Source organism: Rhincodon typus, chromosome 16 (genome assembly GCF_021869965.1).
Source record: "Rhincodon typus isolate 14 chromosome 16, sRhiTyp1.1, whole genome shotgun sequence".
Lineage (NCBI taxonomy): Eukaryota > Metazoa > Chordata > Chondrichthyes > Orectolobiformes > Rhincodontidae > Rhincodon > Rhincodon typus.
Genome location: NC_063347.1, coordinates 2,058,457 through 2,069,687, shown reverse-complemented (window position 1 = coordinate 2,069,687; position 11,231 = coordinate 2,058,457). Strand labels below are relative to the sequence as shown.

At 45.2% G+C, this 11,231-nt stretch overlaps 1 protein-coding gene across 1 annotated transcript in view; it reads left to right on the top strand.

Moving 5' to 3' along the window:
* Nucleotides 1–10,095, top strand: part of uroc1 (urocanate hydratase 1) — a 69,212-nt gene extending 59,117 nt beyond the window's left edge. Inside the window, exons 13-16 of the mRNA XM_048606661.1 lie at nucleotides 647–745; nucleotides 4,347–4,446; nucleotides 5,081–5,162; nucleotides 9,936–10,095. Coding sequence (XP_048462618.1) covers nucleotides 647–745; nucleotides 4,347–4,446; nucleotides 5,081–5,162; nucleotides 9,936–10,095 — 441 coding nt within the window. The remainder of the gene's footprint in view (nucleotides 1–646; nucleotides 746–4,346; nucleotides 4,447–5,080; nucleotides 5,163–9,935) is intronic.
* Nucleotides 10,096–11,231: the final 1,136 nt, after the last annotated feature.

The following is an 11,231-nucleotide window of genomic DNA, read 5'->3' as shown; positions in this document are numbered from 1 at the left end:
CTATAACATACACAGGGACTGCTGTTCTCTATAACATACACAGGGACGGCTGTTCTCTATAACATACACAGGGACTGCTGTTCTCTATAAAATACACAGGGACTGCTGTTCTCTACAATATACGCAGGGAGTGCTGTTCTCTACAGTATACATAGGGACTGCCATTCTGGCTGATATACTCATGGATTGCTATTCTCTATAATGTACACAGGGGCTGCTATTCTCTATAATATACATGGGGACTGTTGTACCCTCTAATGTATGTAGTAAAGATAAAGGCACTATAGTCTTTAGAGAGAGATGACTGGGGGCGGTTTACACCTCAGCTGAGGGGAGAGTGCTTTGCAATAACCTCAGCTGGTGCAGGAATTGAAGCCACGTGTTATCTCCATCACAAACCCACGCTCATAACATATTCAATGTCATGTAGAAAAGCACGATGGTATAATGAAACTTTACAGAAGCTGCTTTGGCCTCAGCTGGAGTTTTTTTTGTTTAGTTCTGGGTACTACACTTTCAGAAGAGTATGAAGGCTTTAGGGAAGCTGTAGAAATGATTGACAAGAATGGTTCTGTGGATGAGGAATTGGTCAGTAATTTCAGTGGCTGGATGGACTCCATTGAAATTTCCTGCCTGCATTTTTCAGGTTGTCGGCTCTCAAGCTCGGATTCTGTATTCAGACCAGAAAGGACGTGTGAAGATAGCAGTTGCAATAAATCAGGCTATTGCTGCAGGCAAGATCAAGGTAACAGCATTTATGTAACACCTTTAATAAAATCAAACATCCCAAGGAACCTACCTAGCGACATTATAAAGCACAGTTTGACACCAGCCCACAAAAGGATATGGATATTGGTGCAGGTGTCTGAAATCTTGGCCAAAAATGGGAGGCTTTACCATAAGATCATAGAAACATAAGAAATTGGAATGTGAGTAGACCATTCAGCTCCTCGAGCCTGCTTCTTCTTTCAATCAGATTATGCTGATCTGACACAAAAACATAAGTTGCTGGAAAAGCTCAGCAGGTCTGGCAGCATCTGTGAAGAAAAATCAAAGTTAATGTTTCGGGTGGAGTAACCCTTCCTCAGAACTTGAGTTCAAATCGCACCATGGCCATTAGTGAAATTTGAATTCAATAAAAGTCTGGAATTAAGAGTCTAATGATGACCATGAAATCATTTCTGATTGTTGGAAAAACTCATCTGGCTTACTAATGTTTTTTTAGTGAAGGAAACTGCTTCTTTATCTGGTCCAAAATGCATGTGACTCCAGGCCCACAGCAATGTGGTTGACTCCTAACTGACTGCTAGGATGGCCATAAATGGGATAAATGCTGGACCAGCCAACGACGCCCTCATCCTGTCAATGAACAAAAGTCATGCCCTTTGGGCTGATGTGCACCACCACAATGACCAGTGACAGGCCAATGTCAAAAACCACAACCCAGGACCCCTGCTAGCTCTGTGTGTGCCAGATCCCTGCCTCTCAAGGAATGGCCTCTTCAGGCATCAGTTAGGAGGCCCCGTATAAAGACCACCCCAGTGCTGCCAAGCTGACATGGATCGTTTGCAGTGTCCCCATTACCGTTCCCAGATGAAAGGACCAGCAGCAATGAAACTGAACCACGTCCGGTGGAGATCATTGGGAACGGGGTGGGGAGGTGGGCAAATGGTTCCTGGTTTTGAGGTGGAACATGTTCAGGAGGGTGAGGAGGGTACAATATCGAGGAGAGCATGGAATGGTCATGTTTGGGGGCGAGGGGTGTGGAACAATGGTATGGGCAGTGGTTTCAACAACAGATATGCTGAGATAGGGATGGTGTAAGGGGATGTTATGGGACGTGGGAGTAGGCAGTCCTAGTGATGGCACAGATCTGTGGTTGGAATGCTAACTCAGTGTCACGCTGTAACACCAAGGTCACTACAGCCTAGTCCAGCCACATCCAATTGCTCAGGACGGGACTGGAGAGGGCAGCTAGAGGGAGGAGAAAGAGGAGGTGAAGTCAATGGCTTCAATCAGCCCAAAATTAAATTGGAGGAAATTTTGGCCCTCAAGTCATTAGATGAGAATAATTAATAAACAATTGTTGATGAGGTGAAGCTGCCGGTTGTCAGTGTCCTTTTTAAAATATCTCCTCGAGGGCCAGTGAGTAGATGAGAAAAAGGAGGAAGCCAAAGGTTGATCCTTGTCAAATACCTGTGTTAACAGTACTTAGCATTTTAAAACAAATGTCAGAATACCATCGTGCCCATTGTGTCTGTATCCAATTAGTAACACTCCCTCATATTCCTGCAAAATGCTTCTTCTCAGTGTATCTCTCACTTCCCTTTGTGAATTATTGCTAAATCTGCTTCCACTGCCTTTTCAGGCAGCACATTCCAAATCAAACCAACTCATTGTGTTAAAAAAAACCTTATCTGTGATGTGTTTTTTTTACCAAAAACGTTTAATCTGACCTTCTGGCTATTAACCCTCCTGCTCCTGGAACCAGTTTCTTCTGATTTCAAATGTTTTAAAATATATGTAATACAAACACAAAACTGTTTTGAAAATCCTGTAGAAACTCTTCTTAATTTTGAACATCTCCAATAAATCCTCCTTTGCTGCTTGAAGGAGAAAAACACCAGCTCCTCATGTCTCTCTACATAACTGAAGCCTTCCAGTGATTTCTAGCCCATTCAATCCTTTCTAATTTGAATGAGGGTCACCCCTCAGGTTTCAAATACAGGGGCGGGGATGTCTTGCTGGAATGGTCCAGGGTCTTGGTGAGGCCACACCTGGAGTATTCTGTGCAGTTATGGTCTCCGTATCTGAGGAAGGATGTTCTGGCGATGGAGGGAGCACAACAAAGATCCCTGGGATGGGAGGACTTCTGTATGAAGAGAGACTGGATAGGTTAGAACAGAAAATCCTTCATTACAGGAAGGATGTGGAAGCTTTAGAGAGGGTGCGGAGGAGATTTACCAGGATGCTGCCTGGACTAGAGGGCAGGTCTTATGAGGAAAGGTTGAGGGAGTTAGGGCTTTTTTCATTGGAGTGAAGAAGGATGAGAGGTGACTTGATAGAGGTTTACAAGATGATGAGAGACATAGATAGAGTGAATAGCCAGAGACTTTTTCCCAGGGCAGAAATGACTATTACGAGGGGGCATAATTTTAAGGTGATTGGAGGAAGGTATAGGGGAGATGTCAGAGGTAGGTTCTTTACACAGAGCGTGGTGGGCGTGTGGAATGCACTGCCAGCAGTGGTAGTGGAGTCAGATACTTTAGAGACATTTAAGCGACTCTTGGATAGGCAGATGGAGGATAGTAAAATGTAGGGTATGCAGGGCAGATTGATCTTAGTAGGATAATAGGTCGGCACAACATCATGGGCTGAAGGGCCTGTACTGTGCTGTACTGTTCTATGTTCTATCACAGCAGGTCAGGCAGCATCCATGGAGAGAAAGCAAGCTAACGTTTCAAGTCCAGATGTCTCTTTATCAGATTTGACGTGTAGTGTCTGATGAAGAGTCATCTGGACTCAAAACGTTACCTTGCTCTCTCTCCACAGATGCTGCCTGACCTGCTGAGATCTCCAGCAATTTTTGTTTTCAGTACAAATTCTAGCATCTGCAGTAATTTGCTTCTGGATTGGTTTAGAATTAAAATCACCGGAATTTAAAAGAATCTCATAGAAACCTATGAAATTCTGACAGAACTAGACGGGGTAAAGCAGAAAGAGTGTTCCTGATGACTGGGGAGTCCAGAGCCAGGAATCACAGTCTAAGGACATATAGGACTCAGAGGTGGAGAAAATCCCTCCCTAAGGGCATTGTGGGTCAACCCTCAGCACATGGACTGCAGCGGTTCAAGAAGGCAGCTCACCCCCACCTTCTCAAGGGGCAACTAGGGATGGGGCAATAAATGCTGGCCCAGCAACTAACCCACATCCAACAAATGAATAAATTTTTAAAAACATTTCTTTATCCAGGGAGTGTTGAGCCTGTGAAATTCTTTGCCATGGAAAGCGGTTGAAGCCAATACATCAAATGTGTGCAGGAAGGGTTTAGATATAATTGTTACGGTTAAAGAGATCAAAGGGTATGTTATGGGGAGAAAGCAGGAACAGGGGACTGAGTTGGATGATCAGATGTGATCATATTGAATGGTAGAGTAGGCTCAAAGGGCCGAATGGCCTAGCCCTGCTTCTTTTTTTTTAAGTTTCCTATGTTTTCGAAGTTCGCCAGCCTATTCATATCCAGAGAAAGGTGTCCCAGCCTGTTCAGTTCTTCCAGATAGTTATAACCTCTCAGAATTACAATTTACACAAAGTAATCCCATTCTAATCTTGGTTCACCTCGACAGGCTCCTGTGGTGATTAGCCGAGACCACCATGATGTCAGTGGAACAGACAGTCCCTTCAGGGAAACCTCGAATATTTATGATGGGTCGGCGTTTTGTGCAGGTTGGTGCCATTCACTGAATGGACTCTATAAGGAAGCGTCAGTGTACGAAGGGGTCATTCAGCCCATCGAACTGTCCCATTTGTCATCCATCTTGCTGCTCCAATTTTGTAACCGGATAGCTTACTGAATCAAAATCGATCAATCCTTGTTTTCAAATTTCAATTGACCTTGAACAATAGAATCTTAGAACACAGGAAGAGGCCATTCAGCCCACTGACACTGTGAATGGCCTGTTGCTATGCTGTTTATCCTGTGCATTGATATGTCAATAGTCCCATCCCTAAACATCTCCATTTGTCTCTCCTCATTCAAATGTCTCTGTACCTCATTTACCAAGCTTTGGGTCACCTGTCTTACTATGTCCTTATGTGGTTCAGTGTCAAATTTTGATCATCAGTCTAGTGTTTTTATACCACCTTAAAGGCACCATATAAATGCCAGTTGTTGTTGTTCCTCTTCACGTTACTGCTGGGCCTTCCTGAGACCACACATGTTCCCCTGATGGCTCTCAATTCACAGACAAACAGGAGAATACTCAAGAGAATGTCACGGGAGGACAGAATGATAATGAGGAGCCTAACATCCCCCATGTTCTGAACTGATTGAGTGTGCGATTCCTCTTTCTCTTCCTAGACATGGCGGTGCAGAACGTTATTGGCGATTCCTTCCGAGGGGCAACGTGGGTGGCTTTACACAATGGTGGAGGTGTGGGCTGGTGAGTGTGAATCAGAATGTGTTAATGCTGTCCTTTGTTCAGGAGCCAACTTTAAACTGCCGCGTGACAGGGTTCCACACCTCGGAGTCAGGAACAGGCGATAGGAACACATTCTGAATCAGGAGCAAGGAATTCTTCCTCAGACCAGAGTGGACTGAGGTGGGGGACGTGACTGAGATGTATAAAATTGAGGGACACAGCCAGGATCGCCAGGAAGAAACCTTTCCCCTTGATGTGGGGATAAATGACTGGGTGCATAGATGAAAGATCAGGGGCAGGAGGATTGGAGAAGATGTGAGGGAAAAAATATTTACCCAGAGGCTGGTGGGGAATCTGGAACTCGCTGCTTGTGAGGGTGGGAGAGGCAGAAACCCTCATCTCATTGAAGAAGAATTTAAGCGTATACTTTTGATGTCAAGGCATACGTGGGCCAAGTGCTGGGAATGGGATTTGAATAGTGAGGTAGCTGTTTTTACTGGTGCAGTTTCGATGGTCTGAAGGGCCTTTTCAAGTGCTAGGGCCTTCTATCACACTCTGAATGTAACTCCCTTCCTAAGAGCACAGTGTGGGTGTCTCTACACCCAATGGATTGCAGTGGTTCACTGACAGTGAAGCGGTAGCGGAAGGACATTGCAGTGACACATCGACGAGGTGGACCCAGCAGCGAGAGATGTGACTCTGACATTAGTTGGGTCTGGCGAAGGCCGTGGTGGAGGAGTATGGGCCCTAGCGGTGAAAGATGGCACCTGAAGAGTAGTGCCATTGATGTTGGTTGGGTCCAGTGTAGATGGCGGCGAGGTGATGGAGGAGGGATGGTGGCACAGGCATCATTGATTTTTATTTTAAATCATTAATGGGATGAGGGTGTCGCTGACCAGGCAGCATTTATTGTCCATCCCTAATTGCCCAGAGGGCAGTTAAGAGTCAACCACATTGCTGTGGGTCTGGAGTCACATGTAGGCCAGACCAGGTAAGGATGGCAGTTTCCTTCCCTAAAGGGCATTAGTGAACCAGATGGGTTTTTCCGTCAATCGGCAATGGATTCATGGTCATCATTTGACTCTTAATTTCAGATAATTATTGAATTCAAATTCCACCATCTGCTGTGGCAGGATTCGAACCATCCCCAGAATGTTATCTGGGCGTCCGGACAATAATACCACTAGGCCATCGCCTCCCTATGTGATGATGTGCTGGCTCAGGACTGGTGGATTCTCCTTAAGATCTATCTTTCTCTTTCTCCCTTATTCTTAAATTATTCAAAATGGCACCGAATCATGGTGACAAGTGAAAGCTGTTTGCTGTATTTTATTCTATTCAAACATGTGACAATGAAAATTATTCATCGTTCATAGTATCCAATGGGGAAATTTGTAATAGATGGATCTGTCTGGCTCTCCAGTTACTCTGCATCATGAAGGTAGCAGGGTCTCCTTGGCCTAACCTGTCAAAGAGGAGGCTTCAAGATAAAACCATGTAGGAGCAACAGTAAACACCCAGCTGTACTTTGACCTGTCTGTCTCCCCTCCACCTATCTTCTTCTCTATCCATCGTCTATCCACCTCCCCCTTTCTCCCTATTTATTTCAGAATCCCCTTCCCCTCCCCCATTTCTGAAGAAGGGTCTAGGCCCGAAACGTCAGCCTTCCTGCTCCTCTGATGCTGCTTGGCCTGCTGTGTTCATCCAGCTCTACACCTTGTTATCTCAGCTGTACTCATCACCCAGTGAGAGACTCCTGTGTGAACACCATGCAGAGGAACTGGACCAGGATGCTGTGCTGAACCATATCAGAGACTACAGACAGATTGAGAAGTTGCAGGAGGGCACCGTGTTCACACATATCATGTCATTGGAGACTTTGACATTTCAGCGATAGAGAGAGGCTGGATAAGCTCAGGTTGATTTCTTTAGAGCAGAGAAGGTTGAAGGGGGACCTGGTAGTGGTGTATCGGATGATGAGGGGCATGGATGGGGTGAATGAAAGGAAGCTGTTCCCCTTAATCAATGGGTTAATAACGAGGGGGCAGAATGTTCAAGTGAAAGGCAGGGGGTTTAGAGGGGACAAAACCAGGAACTGCTGGGGAAACTCAACAGGTCTGGCTGCATCTGTGGAGAGAGAAAATGAGTTAAGATTTTGGGTCTAGTGACCCTTCTTCAGAACTTCTGATTTCCAGCATCTACTGTTCATTGGTTTTTAGGTTTTGAGGGAAAACATTTTTACCCAGAGGGTGGGGATTGGGGGTGGGGGGCTCTGGAATGCACTGCTTGGGAGGGTATTTGAGGCAGGAAACCTCACAAACTTTAAAATGTATTTTGGTGGGCATTTGAAACGTTATAACATTCAAGGGTATGGGCCAAGTGCGGGAAAGCGTGGCTAGCGTAGGTAGTAGAATATTTTTGGAAGCGCAAACTTGATGAGCCAAATGGCCTCTTCTGTACTGTCTGGCTGTGTGATTCTAACATAATGGCTATGATAGTGAGGAAAACCTAATTCAATGGAATCAAACATGGAATAACAGGAAGCATGGGCACCAGTCTGCAGTCTGCAGGTGGTCACACGGTGGCTCAGTGGTTAGCACTGCTGCCTCACAGTGTCAGGGACCCAGGTTCGATTCCACCCTCGGGTGACTGTCTGTGTGGAGTTTGTACATTCTCCCCATGTCTGTGTGGGTTTCCTCCCACAGTCCAAAGATGTGCAGGTTAGGGTGGATTGACCATGCTAAATTGCCCCTAGTGTACAGGGATGTGAAGGCCAGGTGGATTAACCATGAGAAATGCAGGGTTACAGTGATGGGTTAGGGGGAAGGATTAGGCACCAGAACTGAATTCAGTAACTCCCTGGTGGGGTCTAACCAGAATTGGAACATAGTTTCAGATTCCTTCACATGAAGAGATGTGTGGAATAATAATTCAGCAGGTTCGATGAAGGGCACTAAGGGATTACCTCTCATGCAGAGAAGATGAAGATAAAAATTGTTCTCTGGAGATATCCAGCATCTGTTCAACACTTGGCTCCTGGCACTGAAAGCTTCGGTGATATCAGATACTGTTGAGTTACTTTTCATATCCTCTGTAATAGGCCAAAAGTACTTTTCCACTTGTGGCTTCAATTACAGTAAGTATGACCAGCAGTAAATGTTTCTATCAGGCAGATGTAATTCATTCCTAATGGAACTCTGAACTCTGAGAGGAGCGTAAAGCTGTCGACAAGAACGTTACTGAATCTCCCACATGTTAGCTTTCATCGTGAGGCAAAGTTAATGCAAAATGCCAAGGCTCCAATAGCAGATGCCGGTTGGATTGGGCGGATTAGCTTTGAAAGGTGATGCTAATGGTGGATTAGTTCTTTGTTGATGTTAGGGTTTGAATTTTAAACACTTTTACACCTTTGGAGAAAAGGAAATTTGATGAGGTGTAGACCTTGAGATTTTCAGGGTCTTAGGGAGATTGCAACACAGGGAAGATGTAGAGAATGGTGAGCAGGACAGGATGCAGGTCCGACGAGATATATAGGAGCAGAAGTAGGCCATTCAGTCCATCAAGTCTGCTCTGCCATTCAATGAGATTATGGCCAATCTGGTAATCCTCACTTCCACATTCCTACCTTTTCCACATAAATTTGATTCTCTTCCTGATTAAAAATCTGTCTATATCAGCCTTGAATATACTTAATGATCCAGCCTCAACAGGCATGTGTGGTAAAGAATTCCACAGATTCACTGCCCTCAGAAAGAAGAAATACCTCCTCATCTGTCTTAAATGGGCGATACCTTATTCTGAGATGATGCCCTTTGGCCCTTGATTTTCCCATAAGGGGAAACAACTTTTCAACATCTACCCTGTCAAGTCCCTCAGAAATGTGTACATTTTAATAAGGTCATCTCTCATTCTTCTGAACTCCAATGATTTACAGGCCCAACCTACTCAACACTTTCTCATAGGACAATCACTCCATACCAGGATCATTGGATTGAACCTTCTTTGGATTGACTCCAATGCCACATATACCCTGTCTACCCTTTCCACATCTACCCCGTCATGTCTTCGACGACACCTGTATGTTTCAATAAGGTCATCTCTCACTCTTGAGTGCAGGCCCAAACTACATAACATTTCCTAAGGGAATTAAGGGTTACAGAGAGAAGGCAATTGAATGGAGTTGAGAAACATATCAGCCATGATTTAATGGTGAAACAGACTCGATAATCTGAATGACCAAATTCCGCTTCGATATCTTCAGTCTTATGGTCATAACACAGTCCCTCCATGCCTGGGATAAACCTAGTGAACCTTCTCTGGGCTGTATCCAATGCAGTGTATGTTTTCTTAGATACAGGGCCCAAATCTATTCACTGTATTCCAGCTGTGGTCTGACGAGGAAGGGGGACAGTCAGAGGAGCACTAATCAATGTATTTTCACAAAGAGTTTTTGGTGGGAGAGAGTGTAGAGAAGCTTTATTCCTTATCTAATCCCGTGCTGTCCCTGTCCTCAGAGTATTTAATGGGGGGACAGTGTTGAGGGAGCTTTCTTCTGTATCTAACCCCATGCCGTCCCTGTCTTGGGAGTGTTTGATGGGTACAGTGCAGAGGAAGATTTACTCTGTAGCTAACCCTGTGCTGTCCCTGTCCTGGGAGTGTTTGATGAGGACAGTGTAGAGGAAGCTTTACTCTGTATCTAACACCGTGCTGTTCCTGTCCTGAGAGTGTAGAGGACTGGGGGATAGTGTAGAAGGAGTTTTACTCTGATGGGGTGTGTTTTTTGTTGTTGGACAGGGGAGAGGTGATGAATGGTGGCTTCGGCCTGGTCCTGGATGGCTCTGCAGAGGCTGAGGAGCGTGCGAATATGATGCTGAACTGGGACGTATCCAATGGGGTGAGTGAGACATATTTCCACTCTGCTTCACTCTGTGTTCCGATGAAACACGTTCGATGAAGTCAGCAAATATTTGCATGTCTGTTAAAACAATAATCACCACAGAAAGAAGCCATTTGGCGCATCATTCCTGTGCCAGCTCTGAAAGCGCAGTCTGACAAGTATCTCTCCCTTGCCTTATCCCTATTGTTCCTCAAATGTCTTGCTTCAGTTGTTGATTTAATTATTACAAATGAATTGCTTTTGAACACACTTCTAACAATCACTGGTGAAGCATCTTTAATGTAAAATGCTGCATTAGTGCCTCTCACAGGAGCGCTGTGAATCAACACCTGCCACCAAGCTATGAAAGGCATCGTTAGGACAAATGAAAACTTCGGTCAGAGTTAGCTTTAAAGGAATGTCTTGAAGAACGAAAGAGAAATGGAAAAGAAGAGCATTGTGGGGAGCCATTTCCAAAGCTTAAAGCTTAGACAAGTGAAAACAGGGCTACTAATGATAGAATGATTAGCATAAGCGGACAAAGCAACCCCCGCTTGATTTTCACCACATCCACAAACATCCACTCCCTCCACCACCGACGCTCAGTCGCAGCAGTGTGTACTATCTACAAGAAAGTCACCAAAGATCCTTAGAAGCACCTTCCAAACCCACAACCCACCGAGAAGGACAAGGGCAACAGATACATGGGAACACCACCCCCTGCAAGTTCCCCTCCAAGACACTCACCATCCTGACTTGGAAATATATCGCTGTTCCTTCAGTGTCGCTGGATCAAACTTCCTGCAATTCCGTCCCTAAGGGCTTTGTGGATCTACCTACAGTGCATGGACTGCAGCGGTTCAAGAAGACAGCTCACCCCCACCTTCTCAAGGGGCAAACAGGGATGGGCAAGAAATGCTGGGCCCAACCACTGACATCTATATTCCACAAGTGAATAAGAAAAATTGAGATAGACTAGAGGTCAGATTTAGAGGCGTGCACCAAGCATCAGGCTTGGAGGTGGGGAGGGTTGTATAGACAGGGAGGGGTGAGGCCATAGAGGAAATAGAAACAAAAAGTGAACAATGCGCTTAAAATCAAGGCAATGTTTAACCATTAGATAGCAAGGTGCAGAGCTGAATGAATACAGCAGCCTATGCAGCATCAGAGGAGCAGGAAGGCTGACGTTTCGGGCCTAGACCCTTCTTCAGAAA